Source organism: Sphaerodactylus townsendi, linkage group LG08 (genome assembly GCF_021028975.2).
Source record: "Sphaerodactylus townsendi isolate TG3544 linkage group LG08, MPM_Stown_v2.3, whole genome shotgun sequence".
Classification (NCBI taxonomy): Eukaryota; Metazoa; Chordata; class Lepidosauria; order Squamata; family Sphaerodactylidae; genus Sphaerodactylus; species Sphaerodactylus townsendi.
In genome coordinates, this window is record NC_059432.1 from 11,213,471 (window position 1) to 11,239,778 (window position 26,308).

The following is a 26,308-nucleotide window of genomic DNA, read 5'->3' on the forward strand; positions in this document are numbered from 1 at the left end:
CAAGAGAGATGTAAGTTCTTACCTTTGTTATGCCTCAGGTATCAAAGAGACGGTATGTCCTTCTGTATTGCCTGTTCTGGGTCAAACGTGTCAGATTACCACTAATCTCTTAGTTCTAGTCTTCAGCATGTCTACTGTGAAGCTGTGGGGAAATCATATGTACAAATGATGTGTACTTTATTTGTATAGAGACATACGGAGAACAGCTTGTCGCTTGTGTGAATTGTCTTGGCTTGGATTAATTTTTTTTCCCTTCCACAGCACTGAAAATGGCACTGAACGTATAATTATTGATGAATTGAATTTCAGTCCCATGGAAATTTAATAGTTTGTCCACAATTCTCAAGAGAAACATATTTTTCGAAGGTCTATTGTCCTGCCCAAGGGCAGCTTTATCCATTACTCGAGATCTTATTTCGATGAGAAAGGAAGTCAATATTGTCTGATGCCCGTTCTGGTTCTGTAAAATCTTTTCCGTAATGAAGGGACTATGTAAATAAAATGGAGGAGGGAAACTCAGCCATAGCCAAGTAGCAAATAAGCATGACCACATATATCCACTGAAGCCACCCTATAAATTGACCCTTTTCTTCAATACTATTCGTTGGACTAAGAAGGTAATTCTAGTTTACTTCTCTATGCAGGGTAGAGTTTGGAATATACTGCCACAGGAGGTGGTGATGGCCACTAACCTGGATAGCTTTAAAAGGGGCTTGGACAGATTTATGGAGGAGAAGTCGATTTATGGCTACCAATCTTGATCCTCTTTGATCTGAGATTGCAAATGCCTTAACAGACCAGGTGATCGGGAGCAACAGCCTCAGAAGGCCATTGCTTTCACATCCTGCATGTGAGCTCCCAAAGGCACTTGGTGGGCCACTGCGAGTAGCAGAGAGCTGGACTAGATGGACTCTGGTCTGATCCAGCTGGCTTGTTCTTATGTTCTTATGTTCTTATGTTCTAGAGTTATACTTCCCAAGCCTGTACACTTACTTGAGAGTAAATGCCATTGAAATCAGTGGAATTTACTTCCAAGTAATTATGCATAGGATTAGACTGTAATGTTTTTCCTCAAACTACTGTTTTGTTTTATGCATGTTTGAAATTGTTAGCTGCGTTGGGGGACCTTGTAAAAGCAGAAAGGGGGGATAAAATTTTTGTAACTAAATAAATATCATAAATTATCAAGAGCATTGCTTCTGCCAAGCGAGCATATGAAATAGCGTTCAGTAGAATGAGAGGAGGGAAATTAGAAATCACCTTTAAGAGACAGATAATAAGAAATAGTTCTTGTGAGTAGCTACAACACACTCAAAGGTAACGCAAATTTTTATAAAATTGGGAGCTAAAGTCCCATTTGTTGACATCCTGTCCTTTGAAACCAATTACAGCAGTAGAATTATGGGCACTATGATTTAAAATCAGGTTATTAATTGTGTTCGCTCAAAAGTGTGAACCAGATGGGTGCAACAAAGTTCCTGTACAGAGAATGCGATAAAATATGTCGATGCCATTTTGTTTGGTGAAAACGTTTTCTTTGTTCAGCTGATCAAAAAGGATGCAGTCTTCCCGGCTTTTTCTTCTCGTCGTCGTTTTTCTAGCCACGGGCCATGGCGAACAAAGGTGTGTGGGATCCATAGGTAAGTCTCGAATTGATCAAAGAATTGGTGAAGTTGAACAGAAAGACGCAAAAGGAAATGAAATGTGTCAGAAGTTTTGGCACGTGCGGTTGAATTTACCTCAAAAATATTGCGCAGAACATGAGGATAAACAAAATGTTTTTATTCACCGCATTCCCAGGGGCTGTATTGTAGGTTTTCGGTCATCTTCTTCTCCAGATTTCTAACTTTTGGGGGTTTCTTCTTAATTTTGCATCCTTGGCAGTGGCGTAGGAGGTTAAGAGCTTGTGTATCTAATCTGGAGGAACCGGGTTTGATTCCCAGCTCTGCCGCCTGAGCTGTGGAGGCTTCTCTGGGGAATTCAGATTAGCCTGTACACTCACACACACGCCAGCTGGGTGACCTTGGGCTAGTCACAGCTTCTCGGAGCTCTCTCAGCCCCACCTACCTCACAGGGTGTTTGTTGTGAGGGGGGAAGGGCAAGGAGATTGTCAGCCCCTTTGAGTCTCCTGCAGGAGAGAAAGGGAGGATATAAATCCAAACTCTTCTTCTTCCTCTGCTTTGTTGTGTGTGGTCACAGCAAGAGGTTGTTCATAGCAGCGTGAGATAATTGTGCAGTCAGATGCTACAGAATTGAAAAAAGATATGGAAGCGGGTTGCTTGTGGTTCGAAGCGTATAGTGGGCGCAAAAGGAAACTCATAATGCAATTCTTTCTCACTCTTCCCCCTTCTCTCGGAAGTAGTCTGAAACCTTGGAAAGAATTATCTAGAGGTTACAGGATTTCCTAGGACAACAAGCTGTTTGCCGTCCAAGGGTGGGACCCTCTCCCAATAACCACACAACACTTTAGCTAGGATAAATCAACTAAGGTATTCTTTTGAATTGGCCATAGCCTTGGACGCCGCCTTGGAATTCCACATAAAGAAAGGAAATGCCCGTGTGGCATGGGTTCTGTGGAAACAGTATCTCATATGCTGTTGAATTGTACTTTTTTTGAGATAGGTAGGAAGAAGCACATAATTTCCTTCCTGCATGGAAATGAAGGCATTACAGATAAACAGAAGGTCATATATCTTTTAAACAGCCACAACTATGAGCTGTTGGAAGCGGCGGCTAAATTTTTAAACGGTGTTATTTTAACTCGTCAGAAGTCGTAAAGGCTGTTATTATCTTGCAATGTTAATGTTGAACTATTTATATGCCATTAAAGGTATTCGAAATCGAATTGGCCATAGCCATTTTATTAAACAAAAACGGAAGCGGGAGGCCTAGCATGGGTCTCGATCTGATCGTGTCTGCATCATGGCGAAGCTCCCGCGGGTGGCTGCCCCGTACTGGAGCTTCACTCCGCTGAGGGACTCTGGTTGAATCCCCACTACCATCTTAGCCAGGTTTCAGAACACAAATGACCTCAAACCTGGTGTTCTGAAACCTGGCTAAGACGGTAGTGGGGATTCGACCGGGGAGGTCGTCCCTCAAACCTGGTTAGTTTGTGTTCTGAAACCTGGCTAAGACGGTAGTGGGGATTCGACCTCTGCCAGGCGGATGCTCCTGGCAAGAGGTGTTCCCCTTTTGCCCTGTTCGGCAGGGCGGTTGCCTCTTGCCACTGTCAGCCTCTCGAAAGGGGGGGAGAGAAAGCTCCCTAGCTCCCTTCCCCTGCCTTTCCAAATCAATACCCATGCGCCAACCGCCGATGGCTATGACGGAATAACATGCATTAACAAGACCTGTGAAAAACGGGAGAGGTGGGTGGGCAAATCGCCAGCCGGCCGAAGCACATGGCTGGCCTGGCCCAAAGGAGGGCTTGGCCTTTTAAAGGCTCTGGCCAGCCCTCCCCCTTCCGGTGACGCCTGCCCAGGCCGAACATGGCCAGGGCTCTGCTTCCGCCCATACTTGGGCAGCTGCAGCTGGCGCAGCTCCACCTACCCACCCCGAGCGGCAAATGCAGCCCTTGGTGATTCAAAGCTGTCTTTAGTGTGGGGGCTGCAGTGAGGAAGGAGGAACCAGGTGAAATTATCCCCTCTTTCCATTTCCCCCCTCCCCTCTGAGGGCCACAAGAAATGTCATCAGCACAAAGTGGTTTTGGCCCAATCCCTCTCCTCTTCACAGCTTTCAGTCAGACAGACAAGGGAGCCCCGCAAAAGAAGAGAAGGAAGTTCTGGTTTCCCTCCATACCTTTTTTCACCAGTGGAAAGGGAGGTGGGAGGCTTTTCCATGGGGCCAGCAAAACAAGGGTGAACAGTTTTCCAGGATCCCTTTCCTCTGGTGAAAAAGGCGGGAGAGGGAAGCCAGAAGCTCCTTGTCCACTCTCTCAACACAGAGTGAACAAGTCCTTTTTAAAAGACAAGTTATCCCGATATTTCTGTGTCTGGCTGCACATTTGTTACATGTCATCAGAGGTGGGATCCAGCAGGTTCTCACAGGTTCCCGAGAGTAGGTTACTAATTATTAGTGTGTGCCGAGAGGGGGTTACTAATTGGTGATTTTGCCATGTGATTTTTGCCTTAGTTACGCCCCTCCTCTGCTCCTCAACAGTAGCACGCAGAACTTGAAGCAGTCTAGCAGGAGGTGCACCGGTGTGCATGGCTGCCTGCGTGCATTTGTTTCCCGTCCAAGGACCGGCGCAGTGGCTCCATCCTTGCCACAGCCCCGCCCAGTAATGCCCCGCCCCCGGAATGCCCGGGCCATGCCCCCATTGTGCCCCGTCCAGCACCATTGGCGCTATGACACAGTTTGAATCCCACCACCATGGGAACCTGTTACTACAATTTTGGATCCCACCACTGCATTTCATGCATCAAGCATTTTGTGTCGCTTAGACTGTAGCGAACGTTGGAAGAGCAGTTTGGGTGCCATTGAAGTGTGTCTTTTGTAGGTGGGGAATGCACGTTTTACAAAGCTTTGGCCCGTTATGTCTGTTCTTTGCAAATGATGGAAATGGGCTATTTTGGTAACCAAAGGGCTCCCCTTACAGACAGTGGGGTTTGTAGCTGTACCAGGAGATGTGCTTACATCTGGAGAAAGCAACCTCCCAACCTCCCGCTCTGTGTAGGGGACAGGTGCAGAGGTGGGATCCAGCAGGTTCTCACAGGTTCCCGAGAGCAGGTTACTAATTATTTGTGTGTGCCGAGAGGGGGTTACTAAGTGGTGATTTTGCCACGTGATTTTTGCCTTAGTTACGCCCCTCCTCTCAGCAGTAACGCACAGAACTTGAAGCAGTTCCAGTTGTGGGTGCAATCATGCGCTGGCAGCCTGCACCTGTGTGCATTCGCTTCTCGCCTAAGCGACCGGCTATGCTGCATCCTTGCCACCCCCCCCTTCAGGAATGCCTTGCCTCTGGAATGTCCGGCCACACTTCGCTTCGTGTCTCCGGCTTCAGCTCCCATTGGAAAGCTACGCCACAGTTTGAATCTCACCACCATGGGAACCTGTTACTAAAAATTTTTGATCCCACCACCGGACAGGTGATTTGTGTGGGGGGGCAGGGGTATCTTGCTTATTTGCTCCTCCTAGTGGCCAGTGACCCTCTGCATCCTTTAAGCGTAATTCTTGGCACATTGCTCTTTTTAACTAGCTTGGAGGACACCCCTTGAATGGTGACTGTGGTCCCGATTCTGTTTGTTTTTCTCGGTGTGTATGCCCACATCTTGGGAGGAAGTTGGGGATTGGGCTTGACTGCCCATGGAGGGGAGACCAAGCCCTTGGGATCTAAAGAGAGCCCTGAGGGATTCTCTCAGATGCTGTGACAAGGACTGCCCTCCTTCTTTTCCTGGGAGAAGGTTTGATGTGTTACCTTCCTCCCTAGGGAGACAGAATCATCGGAGGAATCCTCAGCTAAAGCATGGCTTCTATTGCCTCAGGCCCGGGGGCAGCTAAGGAGCAGTCAATTCACTAACTTTGTTTTGCAGTGTTCCTTTTTACACCATTCTTTTTTTCCCTGAGGTTTTTTGTTTCCTTATCCCAGCTGATCTGCCATTTCGTCTCCCTCCACTTGCCTCTTCGTTGTTCCATTTGGGAGGTTGCCTGCTGCTGCGGTGGTGGTGGGGTATCTTTTGACTAGCAACAGATCACTGAAAGCCTTGTCAATTGCATGGGTGCCCTGCTCCAGTCCACCTCTCCAGAGATAAACTTTAAACATGAACATTTTTAAAAGCCAGCCAGCAGGGTGGCCAGCAGAGTGATAGGAAGTACTGTGGCATGGGCAGGGGAAAAAAGAGAAGAGAGAGAAAAAACCTGAGGAGATGATGACTCATTGGGATCTCCTTTGCTTTCCCTGCAATTGGGGGGAAAGTCACACTTTAAAGAGCTTTTAGAAATTGACTGCTGCCTTTGTGTGAACTCTTGACTGGCTCAGCCTCTAGTTCCCTGCAGGTCTCTGCCAAGTTTCCGAAAATTCCCAGAGTGCATTTTTTCATGAAAAGCAAAGGGAATCAATATGTGTTTCCTTTTCTTTGGGCTTCCTAACTCCTCCCAGCTTTCCCCACCCAAACAAGAACAGTTCCTCCTGCACAGATTGGACAAGAAAGTGAGGGGATGGCCAAATGCTTCACAGTGGATGCTTCAAGAAGAAGAAGAGTTTGGATTTATATCCCCCCTTCTCTCCTGCAGGAGACTCAAAGGGGCTTACAATCTCCTTGCCCTTCCCCCCTCACAACAAACACCCTGTGAGGTAGGTGGGGCTGAGAGAGCTCCGAGAAGCTGTGACTAGCCCAAGGTCACCCAGCTGGCGTGTGTGGGAGTGTACAGGCTAATCTGAATTCCCCAGAGAAGCCTCCACAGCTCAGGCGGCAGAGCTGGGAATCAAACCCGGTTCCTCCAGATTAGATGCACGAGCTCTTAACCTCCTACGCCACTGCTTCATAGTAGGTTTTCCTGCTGAAATAAAAAAAATAAACAAAGGAAATAAAAAATAAAAAAATAAATAAACACAGGAAAAACCCACTGCAAACCACACAGCCACAAAGTAAGCACTGCATGCATAAATGCCACGGACAAGCGTTCCCTATTGCTAAGCAGCCTGTTTGAACCTAAATATTGCAAAACAGTGGGCTCTTTTGCCAAAATTCAGGTGCTGAAAGCCATGCTTGAGAACTGTAAAGCACTGCCGGGTTTTCATGCTTCTGTTTCTCTGCCATAGGTCCCCAAGGTCCTCCCGGAAGAAGTGGGGCCCCAGGTCTACCAGGACCACAAGGTGAAAAAGGAGAGAGAGGATATCCGGGACAACCAGGTGATGGAGAATCATATTTAAAGGGCTTCTTAATGTTTGTCTTAAGTAGGGATGGTCCCATTAGTTACGTAACCTGTAAATCATTCCTTTTGCATTGACGCTATGAAGAATTCATTGATGTATGTCTACACTGCTAACCAGCCTTTCTCTGAGATCCAGAACTTTTGCTGCAAACCTTTTTGAACAAAATGGCTGCTCAGATGCCGAGGACAATCAATAACCGACTAGCCCCAAACTCCCCCTAAACAATTCTGTTTTATAGGATTTTTTGAGGATGAAAAGGGGCCGATGTTTCATGGTGTTCGAGCTTAAGGGTTTCAATATAATCTTACTCCAAGAGACATGGTCTTTAACACAGCTTGGTATAGAACCGTGGTGGCGAACCTTTGGCACTCCAGATGTTATGGACTACAATTCCCATCAGCCCCTGCCAGCATGGTCAATTGGCAAAGGCTGATGGGAATTGTAGTCCATGACATCTGGAGTGCCAAAGGTTCGCCACCACTGGTATAGAAGGTTACAAGTCACACTGTTTGCCAGCTAAGAAATCACTTCTAAGTGGCCACTGCCGAGCATTCTAGACTGATAGTAAGCTTGATGCAGAAATTACCACCCTGCCTAACCATAACCAACTGGCACAAGTGTTCCATCCAAAATGGGACCATTATGGTCTACAAATAGGAAATACACCATTCAATTCCGAACAGGCTGTGCAAAGACTGTGCTGGTTGCAGTTTTATTTATTTTATTTTTATTTATGATTAATTTTATATACTGCCCTCCCCCTGAGGGCTCAGGGCGGTTCACAACAAGGTTAAAACATACATTAAAGCATCATTTAAATATTAGTTACATAAAAACAGAACCCATTTAAACATGTGGACAGCGTCTGGCTACCCCCCTCCCCCCCTTGTGCCCACGGGAGGCCAGATGACATGGTAGATGTATTTTTAACCAGGCTGGCCAAACGCCTGGCGGAACAGGTCTGTCTTGCAGGCCCTGCGGAAACTCCATAAGTCCCACAGGGCCCTGATCTCCCTAGGGAGCCTGTTCCACCAGGTAGGGGCCAGGGCTGAAAAGGCTCTGCCCCTCGTCGAGGCCAGCTTGATCATTTTTGGGCCAGGGATCATGAGTAGGTCCTCCTCCGAGGAGCGGAGGGGCCTACTGAGGCAATAAGGGGATCACAGGATACTTCACAATACTTAACCAAAGATTTTCCTCCATTGAAGTAATTACAGCAGGTGATTTCAATGCCAGAGTTAGGAATGATGGGTTGAAGCTGTTTGAGGCAGTGGGATTGGAGATTGCACTGCGGGAAAATTATAGCCACAGTGTTCCGGTTAAATGATCAAAGGCCAGCAAAAGGTCTTTACTGGGAGAGGTAATCATTTGACCTTGCAGATCCCAGGTCTTTAAGGGTTTTAAAAGTAGGAACCAGCAAAAGTGAGAGCTGAACGAAAAAATAAACAGGGAGACCATGGAGTGATTGTCTAATACAGGGATGATGACTCAAGGCTCTCTCCAGATAGCTTGGTGGATTCATATTCCTTATCAGGTCAGCACCTGCCAGCAAGGCCAGTTGACCATGCTGGCAGGGGCTGATGGGAATTGTAGTCCACGAACATTTGGAGAACCGCAGGTTGCACAGGAGTCATATGTACATAACAGTTCATTTCAGATAACCAAGTTGATATATTTTGTACTGATCATTGTTTTAAACCTGCCTTCAAGGACAGCCCCATGTAGTATGAGATACAGTAGCTTAGCATCAAGGTTCAGCATGGCTAGCTCAGCCAAGCTGGGGGGAAAAGAAGCTAATGTAACCTCAGCTTGTGGGTCCTGTGGGGCAGAACTTGGAATGAGTTTGCAACAACAGATTTTAAAAACAAAATGGTTTATTTTCTTAACATACAACATATAACATCAACATTTAACATCACACTTCAAGGTCCTGTTCAGGTTGCATTTTCAAGTCCTTATATTTACAGTCTACTGATACTGCCAAGTCCAATACTTCTTTGCAAGTGGGTTGGCTCCTGAAGACTCCAAGGGCTTGATGAACAGGATTCAACACGATGAAGGTTTCCAGGAGAACTCTCACCCATTACAAACATAAAAAACCCCTGAAACAATAAACTCCAACATTTACAACATAGCAAAAATAAACTACCACCTTCCCAGTAGTTCCCAACAACATTGCAGTTACCTTAACAAGGTGTTAAGGGCTTATACAAACCAAGGTCCGAGTCTGGTAGCCTTGTCTCCTCCAAACTACATGAGCTCTGCAGCCTCTTGCTGCTTTGAGTCTCCACCCCTTACTGGGTCAACCCATTCTGAGCATGGGGGTTACACTAACTTCCATACAAAATGAACTTGGATGGAAGCATTTTTGCTATGCTGCCTGGTTTTCAAACGAAAGGATTGATTCCATAAGACACCCAGACTTTTCACCAAGCCAGAGAAGGATAAAGTTATCCTATGGAAAGTGGCCTGCACAAAATCATCAGCCTTAACAGTCGCCTGTCAGGTCTGGGTTCCATTTCACTGTGTTTTCCCTAAGCAGATACACACCATTCTAAATCTATTAAATGGTCCTCTTGGCATGGAACCACAGGGGAGGAAGACAGCCGCAAATAAGAGATGGCTACATCTGGATGTTTAATTAAAAATATGTAGATGGATGTTGTCAGTATACTGATGACACCCACTCTCAAAGTTAGGGTTGACTGGTTGCTGTGATCAAACATAAATAATAAAAAGCACGGGTGATTTCAGAGCCCTGTGGGACACCGCCAGTTAAATCCCATGATAGTGACTCACAATCTGCGATCAGAAAATTCAGAACGTGGCGCAGTTGAAAAGAATGTTGACCACAGAGGTGCTTTGCCCTTAATTTTTAATGTATTGCTGTCAACACCATGTTTTGTCAGCATCCCTGCCAATTAGTACTTAAGCGGATTCACACGTGTCTTTTAAATATTTATGTTTATAAGTATCCCCGAAGCACAGCCCAATTTGAAATGTTTACACAACAGTATCTTCTCCCTGCTTTCCAGCTTCTGATGAGGTATACTTTTCTTTACCCCTTTATTTTCAGTACCATTATAGTCAGTCAAGATATAAGATTTTTCTCTCGGAGTTCATAAAACTGCACAGTCCATAATTTTTAGACCTAGAAGATCTAGAAGAGAAATCAAGCTCCCATCTTAAATTTATTGAAGGTTTCCCACCACCACTGCAGGGGATAGCGTGTATGATCTAGACATAAATGAGACCATATTTTAGAATCAACAAGCGTATTATTTAATGTAAAGTCATGAATCAGACAAGAATCATGGATTATTAATTGTCATTATTACTGAGCTGGACTTGATCTTGGACAACCAAAATGGTAAAAGGTCTAGAATCCATGTCCTATGAGAAGAGACTTAAGGAGCTGGGTATGTTTAGTTGGATGAAGAGAAGGTTAAGAGGTGACATGATAGCCATGTTTAGATATTTGAAGGGATGTGTTTTCCCTAAAGCAAACTCTGTGCTGGGGATAATTAGGAAAGGAATTGATAATAAAACTGCAAGGATTGTCATGCCCTTATATAAAGCCGTGGTGTGACCGCACTTGGAGTACTGTGTTCAGTTCTGGTCGCCGCATTTCAAAAAGGATAGAAGTACCGCCACATTTTCAGAGATAGAAAAAGTGCAGGGAAGGGCAACGAGGATGATTGAGGGACTGGAGCACCTTCCTTATGAGGAGAGGCTGCAGCATTTGGGACTCTTTCGTTTGGAGAGGAGACATCTGAGGGGGGATATGATTGAAGTCTGTAAAATTAGGCATGGGGTAGAAAATGTTGACAGAGAGAAATTTTTTCTCTTTCTCACAATACTAGAACCAGGGGGCATACATTGAAAATGGTGGGGTGGGGAAGAATTTAGTCTAGTGACTGATAAAAGGAAACACTTCTTCACGCAATGTGTGATTGGTGTTTGGAATATGCTGCCACAGGAGGTGGTGATGGCCACTAACCTGGATAGCTTTAAAAGGGGCTTGGACAGATTGATGGAGGAGAAGTCCATCTATGGCTACCAATCTTGATCCTCTTTGATTTGAGATTGCAAATGCCTTAACAGACCAGGTGGTCAGGAGAAACAGCCGCAGAAGGCCATTGCTTTCACATCCTGCATGTGAGCTCCCAATGGCACCTGGTGGGCCACTGCGAGTAGCAGAGAGCTGGACTGGATGGACTCTGGTCTGATCCAGCTGGCTTGTTCTTATGTTCTTATGATGTCATATTGGTGCAAGAGCAAGCTTGTTCTCTGCTGCTCCAGACACTAGGACCAGGAGTCATGGGTTCAATGTGAAGGAAAAGAGAGTCCACCTCAAAATCAGGAAAAACTTCCTGACAGTAAGAGCTGTTTGACGGTGGAATGCACTACCTCGGTGTGTGGTGGAGTCTCCTTCTTTGGAGGTTTTTAAAGAGAAGCCCAATGGCCACATCTCAAAAAGGATATCGAAGAGATAGAAAAAGTGCAGAGAAGGGCAACGAGGATGATTGAAGGATTGGAGCACCTTCCTTATGAGGAGAGGCTGCAGCGTTTGGGACTCTTTAGTTTGGAGAGGAGACGGCTGAGGGGGGATATGATTGAAGTCTATAAAATTATGCATGGGGTAGAAAATGTTGACAGAGAGAAATTTTTTCTCTTTCTCACAATACTAGAACCAGGGGGCATCCATTGAAAATGCTGGGGGGAAGAATTAGGACTAATAAAAGGAAACACTTCTTCACGCAACGTGTGATTGGTGTTTGGAATATGCTGCCACAGGAGGTGGTGATGGCCACTAACCTGGATAGCTTTAAAAAGGGCTTGGACAGATTTATGGAGGAGAAGTCAATCTATGGCTACCAATCTTGATCCTCCTTGATCTCAGATTGCAAATGCCTTAGCAGACCAGGTGCTCAGGAGCAGCAGCAGCAGAAGGCCGTTGCTTTCACCTCCTGCATGTGAGCTCCCAAAGGCACCTGGTGGGCCACTGCGAGTAGCAGAATGCTGGACTAGATGGACTCTGGTCTGATCCAGCAGGCTAGTTGTTATGTTCTTATGTTCTTATCTGTCAGGAGTGATTTGATTGTGTGTTCCTGCATTGCAGGGGGTTGGACTTGATGGCCCTTCTGGTATCTTCCAATTCTATGATTCTATGATAAAATAGAATCCCTGCCCTTGAGAAAATGTTCCTGAACTGGAAAAAAACTGCTTGCACGTTAGCTCTAAGGCAGGGGTCAGCAACCTTTAACACCCAAAGAGCCATTTGGACCCGTTTTCCACAGAAAAGAAAACACTTGGAGCCGCAAATACTTTTTGACTGTCTCAGGCTGTGCCTCTCTAGGAACAGAGGCTCTTTCCCATTAACCCTTAGGGCGACTCTCCGAAGGAGGCTGAGAGGACCCAAGCCACATGGAGCCGCAGTGCAAGGACGAAAGAGCCGCATGCGGCTCTGGAGCCTCAGGTTGCAGACCCCTGGCTAAGGCAAAATGTGCATTCTGTTGTAACATCACTGAGCTGTTGTAACATCACTGAACCACTAGAGAGCAGCATACACTTTAACAGCCTATTTCACTTGCTCTGAACTTTTTGAAGTATTTGCAGCTCTAATTAAATCATCTAGCTGCTCGAGTAGCTCCTATTAGCCTAAGCTTAGCAGAGTTGGGAAACTAAGCAGGGTTGGCCATGAATGGAAGACCGTTAAGAAAGACAGGAAGGCAATAACAAACCACCTCTTTTCATTTCCTACCTTCAACATTCTGTGGTTGGGGTCTCCATGTGTTAGTTGTGACTTGACGGCACTTAATTATAATACTATGACTTCCACCAGCCAAACATCATGAAGGGCCCTTTAATTCTGAAATCTCAGCCCATCCAGACTCCCATTAGATGATGGGGTAGATCCATGGTTTTCAAACTTTTGACCCTTAATGTGTCAGGACCATGCCTGTCAGTATCTTGATGTCTTGCTGTGTGTGATTTGCAATTGTTTTCCTGTTTCCCTCTTCCCTTCCTAGCAATCTCCTGTTAGCAATCTCCTGGCGCCTGCCCATCTTCAAAGAGGTGTGAAAGGTTCCCAGGTTCTTTGTAGCTTTGTAGTAGAAACTGTAGTGAACATTTGGTGTGGGGCGTAATGGGGGGGGGGATTAAAGGATATAAGTCCTGGATCTGAGCTCTGTAGCTCAGATCCTGCTTTACATTGTTACTCTTCGTATCACCTGGAATAAACTGGACATAAAGAATCTATGCCACGTCTGCCTCCTGAATTTCTGTAATGGAAACTGTAATATTTCTGAATCTTCAGAAATAGGTTACCACAATAAGGAATGGGCTTGAAACAACCTTTAATGGGAAGAGCAACTAAAACATCTCATTCAGCGGTCTCTGGTCCCTGTTCTCAAACCCACCAAAATTATGTGATCTTAGGACAAGCCCACAAATTATCAGTCCCTTAACACTGTAAAACACAAGAGTGAGAGCAAGCCAAAGATTGCTACTTGGAAGTATTTAACATTTTATTTGATGAACTTATCTCACAAAAGTGGTTTTGGATTCCAATGTTCACATAAGCTGTGACCACTGGGAAATAGGCCTTTGTGTCATCACTGTATCAGAGTATGTCCTTTAAAATGCATCTCCTAAAGTCTCTTACACAGAGGTGGTTTTCACAAAGCCCTAATATAATGGGTTGGGGAAGCTATATATCCCATTTTGGGATAACTTTGCACAGGGCTATTCCTCAAAACGGGTTCAGCCCATTATAGTTCCCTCAACCCAGGTTTTACAAAAATCGCTATACTAGCCTTTTTTTTTGGAGAAATGAGCCACAGCAACCCGGACTGTTTGCAATTGCTTCACAGAGGGGTGAAATCTCCAGTGTGAAGGCAAATGGGGAACCAGGTTTATTAATAACACATTACACAGATTATTAGTGTGCTGTGCAGAAACCACCAGATTGCAGTAATGTAAGGTGACCAGATTGTCACCTTTTCAAACCGGGTAGGGTGGTGCGCTGATGCGCTGGTACGTGCAGAGGAGCAATAACTCGCCTTTTGGGCAAGCTTCTGGATTCGCTGCCCTTATGACAGGGCAGGGAGACCGGAGCCGCTCTTTAAAAGGCAGTGCGCCTTCCTGGCGTCAGTAGTGGAGTGTGGGGAGGTTATACACTATTCGCCTTTACGCTAATTCCTCGCTTCCCCTGTGACAGGGCGGGAACCAGGAGCACCCCAGAAGGCAAAATCGGGACAGGTACAAAACCCCGCGGGACGCAGGACAGATTGGTGTAAGTCGGGTCTATCCCGCCAAAAGCAGGACGTCTGGTCACCTTATAGTAATGGTGGACAAAACAGTGTTCTGTAGAAACTTGTCTATCATGACAGATTTCTTTTGTTAATTGAGAATCCTCAATAACACTTAACTCAAATCAAAAAACCTTTTATCGGTGTAATAAACAGTACAATTAATAATAGGAGCAAATGAAAATGGGCAAACAGAATAATAACGATCGCAGAGTGATACAATCATGGCCACAATTTAATGATATATCTTTCCATTGTTATTAACCATCAGATGAATAACAGGGTCACTCCATATATTGAAACTTGTTTATTTGGGTTGGATAATCAAATGCACACATTTGAAGTCTAGAAAGATTATCTCATCCAGTGAGTTTTACATTATGGTGCAACCTGATCCACCTAAGTATGGCCAGAGTAGGATACAAATGAGTTGAGTTAAGAAATCAATTGCAAAATAACCAACTGTTAATTCTGCTCATAGGCCTATCTGCATATGAGGACCCTAATCTGCAAAACAAACTCTGGGCGCTGGAACACAGAATTACCCGGCTGGAAAAAGGTACATTTTTAACAACTTTTTAAAAAGCTTTCTGCCATTTCGTTGGTCAGCGGGTGATGCCTTATTTAATTTGCAATTCATCCTTGCCTACAGTTCATTTGAAGAAATTGTAAGTCTCAAATGAGGGGTTAGAAAAAGAAGCAGAGATGGGGTGTTGTGGGGTTTCCGGGCTGTATGGCCGTGTTCCAGTAGCATTTTCTCCTGACGTTTCGCCTGCATCTGTGGCTGGCGTCTTCAGAGGATTAAAGGGAAACAGCCCTGACCTGAGCTAGGCTAATCTCTTCAAATCTCAGAATCTAAACTGGTCAGCCCAGGTTAGTATGGGAGGCTGCTGAGGAATTCCAGGGTTGCTAGGCAAACCACATCTGCTGATCTCTTGCCTTGAAAACCCTACAGCCGTGGTGGCGAACCTTTGGCACTCCAGATGCTATGGACTACAATTCCCATCAGCCCCTGCCAGCATGGCCAATTGGGCTGATGGGAATTGTAGTCTATAACATCTGGAGTGCCAAAGGTTCGCCACCACTGCCCTACAGGGTCTCTGTCAGTCAGATGCAACTGGACTGCACATCCCATTACCACTGTAAGAAAGACAGTTGTTCAACCTTTTGGCCTGACTACCGGTAAAGGTAGTTTATGTGTAGCATCTGAGCACGTGCAGAATGTAAATTCATCATTTGGCTTCACACAGATTCCATCGGAGATATCTGTAATGAGAGTAGAGATTATTAATAGCAATTTCATTTTATGTATGTTTATACACTGTAAAAAATAATTGTAATATACACAAGCCACTGTGCAGCACACGTGCGTCACATGATTTTTTGGTCTGTATTTGGTGTCATTTTACCTCCCAAGGCAGAATGCTCTCCCACAAGGGAAGACTCCTCTATGCTTAGAAAGGAGGCAAGACAAGGAGAAAGTTAGGGCTAGAACCCTTCTCCGATCTAGACAGATACTTTTCTGCATGTATGGGCCTTTTTTATGGACTACAATGAAATTATGGGGTATTTGCAGTCTAAAGTACATTATTCCACCCACACACAAGTCCACAACCTCAGTGAGATCTGGGTTTGCATGTGGAGAAAGAAGGCACGATCTTGTACCTTTAACAACCCTTATGGTCACGCAAGGGTGCAAAAGGTTTCCTTGGCTAGATTGCCCCTGGTTAAGTAACTTTAAATCCCAGCACCTTCAACTTCCACGGCATCCGGTTACTTCTAGAGCACGGATATTCTCCAAGTCCACTCTGTTCTCCAGACAATAGTCCAGATCTGAGAACAAATATTGCCACACCAACCAGAACTCTTGCAAATGATCAGGCTCTGTAATAAAGGTGGTAGCATCTGACGCTGACTGTTTCACAAAAGTGGAGATTGGGCTTAGTGTTACAGTGTCCAAAGTAGTACAGCGTGCAAAGTTCCTGTTTCTTTCCATTTGAATTCGCCCCATCCCTTTTCTGTAAGAACAAGATTAGGAGCAGAAGGTTTACCACATCTGGAGTAATTTTGGTGGGATGCCAGCGGCCATATAACCAGAGGTGGGATCCAGCAGGTTCTCACAGGTTCCCGAGAGTAGGTTACTAATTATTTGTGTGTGCTGAGAGCGGGTTACTAATGGGTGATTTTGCCACGTGATTTTTGCCTTAGTTACGCCCCTCCTCTCAGCAGTAGCGCGCAGAACTTGAAGCAGTCTAGCAGGAGGTGCACCAGCGTATGTGGCAAAAGTACTCTCCGCGCCTCGCGCTGCATTTGTTTCCCGCCCAAGGACTGGCACAGCGGCTGCGTCCTTGCCACAGCCCTGCCCAGGAATGCCCCGCCCTCAGAATGCCCGGCCGCGCCCCCGTTGGCCAACCCCCCCCCAAAAAAACTAGCCAGACAACAGGGATTGCACAAGGAAGTGTTAATACCAACAATGACTAAACTGCATATGTGCAATATTCACAAAATAACATAATCAAGAATGAAATCATTCCATGAGTCCATAAGGTTCTTCCAACTGTAATTCTATAAATATTTCATTCACAGTCCAATGGAAAAAAGGCGGAATCTGGTGGAATCGCGGTCCACTCACTACACCGCCAAATGGCCTGCACGCTGAAGTGCGCTTTTGCTGCTGCTTCTTTGAACCTTGCTGCTCCTTTGAACTTGTACAATTTGGCGGCAGGTTGCTGTTTCTTGAACCGGTGCCATTTGGCGGTGTGGCGAGTGGACCGCGATTCCACCAGATTCCGCCTTTTTTCCATTGGACGGTGAATGAAATATTTATAGAAGTATGGTCGGGAGAACCTCATGGACTCATGGAACGATTTCATTCTTGATTATGTTATTTTGTGAATATTGCATATATGCACATTAGTCGTTGTTGGTATTAACACTTCCTTGTGCAAGCCCTGTTGTGTGGCAAGTTTTTTTTGGGGGGGGGGTTGGCCAACCTTGTTCCTTGTCTCTTGATACAGAAATGAATCCCCGGAGCCATGACGATCATCTCACAATACGATCGGCTGCGCCTGCAGAGCTGTGCATGTGCAACGTGCAAAATAATACAAAAAAGTCCTCTCTGCAATGTCAGGGCAATAATGAATGTGTTGCTGTGGATTGGTCGTGATTGCTGCCACAGGGAGAAAACATGTTTGGGGGACTTTGCGCCCTGTGCGGCCCTCAGAGAATCTACCCACGACCTGCTGGGGAACTTGCGCAGAACGGCAGGCAGGTGGATTCTCACCGATGGCACACAGCATGGAGCAAGGGAGGGAGCTAAAGCGCCTCCTGCCTGACTTTTTGCTCAGGAGTGGCTCCAACCTGGGTGTAATGAACCAGTAAAGTCCAGTCAAAAGTAACCATGTTAAGTTCTTTATTGAGCTGGCATTCTTAGTCAGGCACAGGCAATGCGAGAACTAACCCCCCAAATCTCAAACAGCCGCTTATACGGGCTTCAGGCAAGCTCCCGCCAAAAGAAGATCAACAATTCAGGTTCTCATACAGAATCTCACACAGTTACACACAGGCAAGCGAGCGAAAGCAAGATAACCACAACAGTGAAATTCCCCTTCCCGGACGTTCCACCAGAAACTCCAGCAGGAACTTTTCCAAGGTTGAACCTTGGAAACCTTACACTGGGTTTTGCAAGAGGATCGCTGGTTTAAAGATTTTTGAAAATTCCGGGTTGAGGGAAATAAAATGGGACAAACTCGTTTGGGGAATGAGGCCTGTCCGAAGTTGTTCCTTTGTATCGCACCCTACACCTGCCATATTTGCCCCGTGCGGAATCAGACAAAGTGTGTAAAAGCAGGGAGAAACTCAAGCAGGTGGTCGGCTGCATTGGGCTTGACAGCTGGTTCAAAGTTTGGTCTTGGTATACCAAGAAAAGCCCGTCCCGAATCTCCCTCCTCTTAGATGGGGCCCAACAAGAAGTGAGGATGTCTAATGAAATTTTTCAGAATCTTTCGTCTTGCTTTTCAGCCTTGACTTTGAACGGAAAGATTGTCATCGTCGGGGGGAAACTGTTCGCCAGCACGGAGGTAGCAGATGATTTTGACAACACGGTAAAGATTTGCAAAGCAGCTCACGGGACCATTGCGACCCCACGGAACGAAAAGGAGAACAACGCTGTCAAGAGCTTCGTGATCAGGGCCAACACGTACGCTTATCTGGGCTTTACAGAAGGGCACGTTCCTGGGGAATTCCAGTTCTTGAATGGGGTTCCTTTGAACTACACCAACTGGTACGAGGGCGAGCCAAAGGGGAAAGGGGCAGAGAAGTGTGTGGAGATGTATCTGGATGGCACCTGGAATGACAAAATATGCAGCAAATCCCGCCTCACTGTCTGTGAATTTTAAGTCACACCCAATCACAGACCTCGGGGGTTGTCCTAGGGGTGTCATTGCGGACACCCTGCATGGTATAATGCCTAGTGGGTAGGACTACCTACTCAACTATGAAACTCATGGAGTGAACATGTGCCAGTTTCTCTCTCAGTCAAATCTACCTCACAGGGCTGTTGTGAGGATAAATAAGGGAAAGGACCGTATTTACTGACCTGCAGTCCTCAAAGGAAGGGCTAGGGGGAAGTGAAATTAATACATAATTGAAGGTTCCTTGTGAAGAGACTGATTAATGATTGATTATTCTGTGCCAGTAAAGGGAAATCAATAAAATACGATGCATCTAACTTGTCTTTCTTTTGATTTATTGCTGATAAAGACTGTGTTATGTCTAAACATGCTGCCTTTTTTGAGATGAAGTAATTTTGTATCTGGACACATATAAATTAAGAATTTGTAGGGGTGCTGTGTGGTTTCCGGGCTGTATGGCCGTGTTCTAGCAGCATTCTCTCCTGACGTTTCGCCTGCATATGTGGCTGGCATCTTCAGAGGATCTGATATTTCCGTGTGTCTTGGAACAATTTCTCCCCGTAGAAGAAGAAAAAAAAGAGTTTGGATTTATATCCCCCCTCTCTCTCCTGCAGGAGACTCAAAGGGGCTTACAATCTCCTTGCCCTTCCCCCCTCACAACAAACACCCTGTGAGGTGGGTGGGACTGAGAGAGCTCCGAGAATTGTGACTAGCCCAAGGTCACCCAGCTGGTGTATGTGGGAGTGCACAGGCTAATCTGAATTTCCCAGATAAGCCTCCACAGCTCAGGCAGCAGAGCTGGGAATCAAACCCGGTTCCTCCAGATTAGATATACGAGCTCTTAACCTCCCACGCCACTGCTGCTCCTGTAGAGATGTTCAAATTTCTCCCCGTAGAGATGTTCCGTACAGTCCAGAAACCCACAGCACCCCAGTGATTCCAGCCGTGAAAGCCTTCGACAATACATTAAGAATTTGTAGCTTTTGATTACTGGCATGAAATCCATCTGACAACATTACATATACATGGGTATGATGACATCAGTGAGCTATGGGAGTGGATTTTCATCTTATACATTGAGCAATCCAGTAGAATCCAAAGATCTGTTCAAATTCACCTGACCTGAAATCTCTCTGTTCTGGTAATTCAATAGCAGATTGATTTGCTAATGTCTGCAGGTCGTGTTTCTCTTAAAGTTACAGTAACCAACTTCTAGGTGGACTCTGGATTTACAGCTGTTCTCCAGACTACAGGAAGAATTTCCCCTGGAGAAAATGACTCCTTCAGGGGGTGGAGTCTCTGACATTAAAACCCATGGAAATTCCTACCCAATCCAAATCCTACCTCTCCCAAGCTCCACCCCTGAATCTTCAGGTATCTCCCAAGCCGAGTTGGAGCAAAGATGTAATTGTCTCTGCTTAGAAAGGTGTAATTTTCTTTGATACAGTCAGGGTTAAAATGCAAAACACACCAATGCACAAACACACGCAAAAGTCACAAATGTATTTTAGAAGGATTCGTTGCAACTCACTGTGACTGAATATGCACTGCTGCTCTGCCACACAGTGAGGGAGCATCTCCTTTGCGGTAGAGATTTCTGTACAGATGTGCTCACACTTACGGCTCCGCTGATCCTGGAAGCCCCACTATTAGTGAGAGTAGGAAACCCTCAATGTCTCCTCTTGCTTTGGGGTTTGTTCCTTTTGGGTCGCACACCCACCCAAGCCAAGAATAAAGATTGCCGGGGCGGGGTGGGGTTGGGGGTTGGGGGTGGGGTTTGGCCTTTAAATGTAATATTGGGCGATTCCACACACGAGTAAAATAGGTTCGACCCAGTTCCCTGAGAAGGGTACTGACCTAGGTCGAAGCCATTGTTGTTCCCCACTGCAACCAGCTTGATCCCAGCTCGGAGGGCGGAATCATCCTGTGCCTCTTCGGCACTCCGTTCCGATTGGCTACTGTTCTACAGCCATGTTCCGTCTATCCCCACACACGTTATTAAAAAACTGCTACAGGAATGGAGGGACGAAGGTGGCGTTTTTTGATTGGCCAGCTGTACGCATGCTCGAAACACTCAGCTGTGATTGGCTGAATGGGGGACTCCTGGCACCAGAGACTCCGCACTTTACTGGAATCGAGCTGAGTTTGAGCGTGGTTCCCTGAAAAAGTAGTAGTTCCCAACTGGAGTCGGAAATTGGACCGTTACACGGGGCGAAGCTGGTACAAAACCACGTCGATCCCAGTGGTTGTGCGGAGCACTTAGGTCGAACGCAGCTCAAACTTAGGTCAATAACACAAGTGCGGAATCGACCATTGATATTCTTTATATCAATATTGTGCAGGCTGCTACTATTCTTTTTTGGTTTTTAGGGAAATGCGAGCCATGATCTCTGTGATGATAGGGGAGGTGGGAAATAGTATCATCAAAATAGGAGTAGTAGACATTGCGAAGCAAAGGGGTTTGTGCTTTTTGGATGCATCCCTTTTAGCATACTGTGTTTTCTGTTGGGCCCGTTCTTTCCTAGTTAAGAGCAGTCTGATCTACTAAAAATATTTTTTCAAATCCCTGTTCATTGTGCTGGGAAAACCTTCTTCAGGCTGCCTATTAAACCCACAGGAACAGGGTTTTTTTTAAAAAAAGATTACCGTGTTTGTTGAGAAAACGCTTTAACAAAGGCCAGTTGACTGATTTCTCCACAGCCATTTGTCATTTCACAGAATACACAGAGCTAGTTGTCATTTAGAGAAAGAGAACAGGGTGAAGTGGAGAGTGCCAGTTAGTTCTTTCCCTCCCTGTTATTTTCCTGCCAGCCCCACCTGTGACTCCCCCACTCCCCATCGGGGTGACAGCAGTGGAGAAGCTCCAAGGGGACAGGGAGTGCGCCGTGCACCAGGCGCAAGCCTGGGGGCACAGAAATCGCCCCCAGGCCCCTCCCCTTTCCCCCTCCCCCTGCGGCACCCCCCTTCCCCCTTGCAGCACCCGCCCATGGCTCCCCCCTTTCCCCCCTTACTTTAGTTCCTTTCCTTTTTGAGAACTTTTTCAGGCTGCAAAAGGCCTGCTCGCAGTAAAAACACCCTGAGGAACTACAGTTCCCAGGAGACCTTGGGGCTCACAAGGTCTCCCCATCAGGCCGTTTTTACTGAGAACAGGCCTTTGCAGCCTGAAAAAGTTCTCAAAAAGGAAAGGAACGAAGGTAAGTGCAAGAAGGGGGAAGGCGCCATGGGGGCACAACGGGGGGCATCATGGGGGCACCACAGGAGGCACCATGGGGGCGCCACGGGGGGCATAAAATATAAAATGTGTACCTGGCACAGTTTGGCCCAGTTATGCCTCTGGGTGAGAGAAACATACATGTCTTTGTGTCTCTGTACCCAAGTGCCATGCAAACAAATGCTACTTAAAGAGGGGTAATCTGAAGTAGTGATAAATAGGGTTGCCAGCTGAAGGTTGGGAAAGTCCTGGAGATTTGGGGGGGGGGCAGAGCCTGAGGAGGGTGGGGTTTGGGAAGGGATTTCAATGGAATATAATGCCATAGAATCAATCCAAAGCAGTGTTTTTTTCCAGAGGAACTGATCTCTGTCACATCAAGATCCTGTCAGAATCCCAAGAACTGAAATAACTCCTGACAGATCCATTGTAACAGTAGGAGACCTCCAGCTATCACCTGAAGATTGGCTACCCTTGGAAGAAAGCATCAGGGGAAAGACTGGCATAACCCCTCCCCTCTCCTCTTTCAATCAATGACCTGGAACCCAGAGACGTAGCTAGGGAAAATGGCGCCCGGTGCAAAATCTGAGTTTTGCTGCCCCCCCCCCCCATGTTCATTTGTGTTTTTTGTATTTTTAGTGGTTTTTAGTTTTTGGCCAGCAGGGGGTGCAGTTTTTAGGCTAGCAGCATACACAATCCAGGGTATCTTTAGGAGACTATCCTGATGATACCAGCCAGGTTTGGTGAAGTTTGGTTCAGGGGGTCCAAAGTTATGGACTCTCAAAAGTGTAGCCCCCAGCTCCTATTAGCTCCCATTGGAAACAATGGGGGATGGGGGCACCCCCTTTGGGAGTTTATGACTTTGGACCCCCTGAACCAAACCTCAGTTAACTTGGGTGGTATCATCTGGAGAGTCTCCTAAAGATACTCTGAAATGTGTATGCTGCTAGCCTAAAAACTGCACCCCCTGCAGGCCAAAAACTGAAACACACTTTAAAAATACAAAAAACAAACCTGAAATTTTTGCTGCTCCCCCACTCCCAGGCACAAGCCCAGTGCAACACGCACCCACCGGCCCCCTTCTAGCTACGCCTCTGCTAGCACCTGCAATCAGTAAGAAATAAAAGAGTTGGGTTTTATACCCAGCTTTTCTCTACCTTGAGGAGTCTCAAAGCAGCTTATGATTACAGTCTCTTCGTCTCCCTACAACAGGGAACCTGTGCATTAAATGGGGGTGAAAGAACTGTGATGAGGTCACCCAGCAGACTTCATGTGGAGGACTGGGGAATCGAACCCAGTTCTCCAGATTAGAGTCCACTGCTCCTAACCACTACATCATGCTGGCTCTCATGCTGGAGCTACTTCTTCATTTCCAGCCCATGAAAAGCCCTGCTTTAGCATTCTACAACCCTCTTTCTGCCAACCCAAAATGAAAGAGGCTGGTTTCTCTTCAGATCACATAACTCTTTCCCCCCCCCCTTTTTTTTTTAAACAAAATGAAAATGTGGAAATATACAGAAAGTGCAATTGTGGGCAAAACAACCACATCTTTAATGCTTTACAATCACCTATGTGCCAACCTTAGCGGAATGTGAGTTAAACATAGATCAGTGGAAAGGTTTGTTTTATTTTATTTATTTATTTATTTATTTATTTATTACTTCAATTTCTATACCGCCCTATCCCCGAAGGGCTCCGGGCGGTGAACAACGTAATTCAAAACATTAACAGGAGCAAATCCTATAAATACAATACATAGGCTCCATCAGTAAAACATCTTAAAATTTCATATAAACAGCGGTCATATAAACAATTAACAAATGAACAAGAGACGTCCAAACCACAATTAAAACCTACCCCCCAAAAAAGGGGGACGGTAGGCCCCTCAATATGAGGGGCTCTGATGTAAAGTGCCAGGCAAAGAGCAGTGGGAGGGGCACCACATCAGCGGCTGGGCACTCCAAAGGCCCAGTGGAACAACACAGTCTTACAGGCCCTGCGGAACTCACCAAGGTCTGCTTCGGCACCAACATGGTCTGCTTCGGCACCAACCAAATGGCAGGATTTTCCCACCTGTGCTGGGCACAGATTGCTGTGGCACAGCATTTTTGCCATTCCAACGCAGCTTTGTTCCACAGCACATATATCACTGTATTCTTGCTGTCTGGGGCACCTGAATGGTTTACTTGCTCAGGGATTTATGTCTGTTTGTTCAGGGCAGTTTGCTGCATTATCAAATAGGACTGCTTTCCTGTTCCGACATGCTGGCAGCTGTGTTAGTATTTACAGTTGATTCGTTCTCTGTCAAGCACAGCGAACTTCTTTTGTGTGTCCATGCTGATTAAAATGATTTGTAGCGTTATGTAATATAACTGATGACAGACTCTGGGGATGTTCATGCCTATGCACAAGGGCAGACTGACCCTTGGATTTACCAGGAAAAACACCTGTTGGGCCCCCTGCCCCACTTACGGCAAACGTACACTCTGTCGCTGCATTAGCCAAAGTGGTGTCAGTCTCTCACTTTTAAAGTGGAGAATTAGCGAGAGCAGACTCTCGGTTTAGCAAAATGCTGCATTTTAAGTCTTAATTTAATTTTATTTTGTTTTATTGTCTGTTTTATTGTCTGCATTTTAAGTCTTAATTTAATTTTATTTTGTTTTATTGTCTGTTTGAGCCCTCCGGGGGAGGGCGGTATAAAAATACAATCAATCAATCAATCAATCAATCAATCAATCAATCAATAAATATAAAGGAAGGGAGGAAGGAAGGGAGGGAGGAAGGGAGGGAGGGAGGAAGGAAGGGAGGGAGGGAGGGAGGGAGGGAGGGAGGGAGGGAGGGAGGAAGGAAGGAAGGAAGGAAGGAAGGAAGGAAGGAAGGAAGGAAGGAAGGAAGGAAGGAAGGAAGGAAGGAAGGAAGGAAGGAAGGAAGGAAGGAAGGAAGGAAGGAAGGAAGGAAGGAAGGAAGGTTGGGCAAGCTTGAGATCTTGGTTTCCTATGAGACCCAGCGTGGTGTAGTGGTTAAGAGCTGGTGGATTCTAATCTGGAGAACTGGGTTTGATTCCCCACTCCTCCACCTGAGTAACAAAGGCTTATCTGGTGAATCAGATGTGTTTCCACACTCCTACATTCCTGCTAGCTGGCCTTGGGCTAGTCACAGTTCTTCAGAACTCTCTCAGCCCCACTTACGTCACAAGGTGTCTGTTGTGGGGAGAGGAAGGAAAAGGAATTTGTAAGCCACCTTGAGTCTCCTTACAGGAGAGAAAGGTGGGGTATAAATCCCAAACTTCTCTGTTTACAGAATGCAGCTTTTGCAAGAAATTCCGCAGGAGAACAAATAAAGTTTAACAATTTTATTTAGGGATAATGAGGGGGTATATAAGCACACAATAATCAAAACACACACACAGTCCTAGGATATAAGCAGTTGTGAGGGGATAGGTTTGGAATAGACGAGGGAATGAGGGAGTAAGAATTCTAGTCACCTGAACTTGGAGTGGAATGGTCTGATGAACTGAATTGAGTGACCCACGCTTAGCTCTGGAAGAACTATGTGTTCTGGAACAATATCACAGAGAGGTGTCCAAAGATATCGAACACTGGCTACTGAGAAAGTGGGCTTCTCAAAAGGAAAAAAGGAGCCCTCATGGTTATGCAGAGTAGTCCTTAATCTCCCAGGACAAACAGGAGTCCTGCCTTTCTGGAGAAAGACAAGAGACAGACACCAGCCTTAATGGTTGTTAATCTAATGGGTTGAATCATTAGCTTGATGGTCCAAGCTCAGGAGTTTCTGAAAGGGGGAAGGTAGCTGATGGAATTACAGCTATAGAACAATCACAATGCAAATGAGGCAGTCGTTAAGTGAACACAATACCCCTGCCTGGAAGGTGTTCCCAACTCCAGTCCTGGATCATACACCCTGTAAAGACAAAGGACTTGTTAATGTGTTTGCCCCAAGTGTTCCTGCCTAGTGGTGTAATAGTTCTTCCTTTGACTAATCTCTCTAACAATGATCTCATTTTCATTGTCATTATTCTATAGCTGTAATTCCATAAACTATTTTCCCCCTTTACAGGCATTCCTGATCTTGGCCCATCAGGCTAATGGCTCAACCATTAGATTAACAACCCAACCATTAAGGTTGATGTCTGTCCCTTGTCTTTCCTCAGAAAGGTAGGACTCCTCTTTTTCCTGTGAGATTAAGCATGGCTACAGGGCCTGATCTCCCCTTTAAAATAGGCCCTCCCCCAGTATTCAATGTCCAGAGTGTCTGGACAACTGGTCTGGCCCATCTGTTCTGCCCAGTACTTCTGAGCCTGCCTTGGGGTTCAGTTGTTGATGTGAATGTGTTACCAGACCAACCCATGGTGGGTGGGTGGAAGGCTGTGTTTTAAGACAGTAATGCCCCTACCCATTCTGCCAACCCTTGGGATACCTAGCAGTGCAGTACCAAAATGGGAAGTCCATTCTCTGCATTGACTCAGTGTACCCACAAGGACACATAGTAA

At 45.9% G+C, this 26,308-nt stretch overlaps 1 protein-coding gene across 1 annotated transcript; it reads left to right on the forward strand.

The window, feature by feature from the left end:
* Positions 1–577: 577 nt before the first annotated feature.
* On the forward strand, positions 578–18,910 carry LOC125437377 (pulmonary surfactant-associated protein A-like). The gene is made up of 5 exons (XM_048504843.1): positions 578–617; positions 1,546–1,640; positions 6,758–6,847; positions 14,663–14,740; positions 18,202–18,910. Exons 2-5 carry the CDS (start codon positions 1,559–1,561, stop codon positions 18,576–18,578), a joined length of 627 nt encoding a protein of 208 aa, XP_048360800.1. The 5' UTR covers positions 578–617; positions 1,546–1,558; the 3' UTR covers positions 18,579–18,910.
* The last annotated feature ends 7,398 nt before the right edge of the window (positions 18,911–26,308 follow it).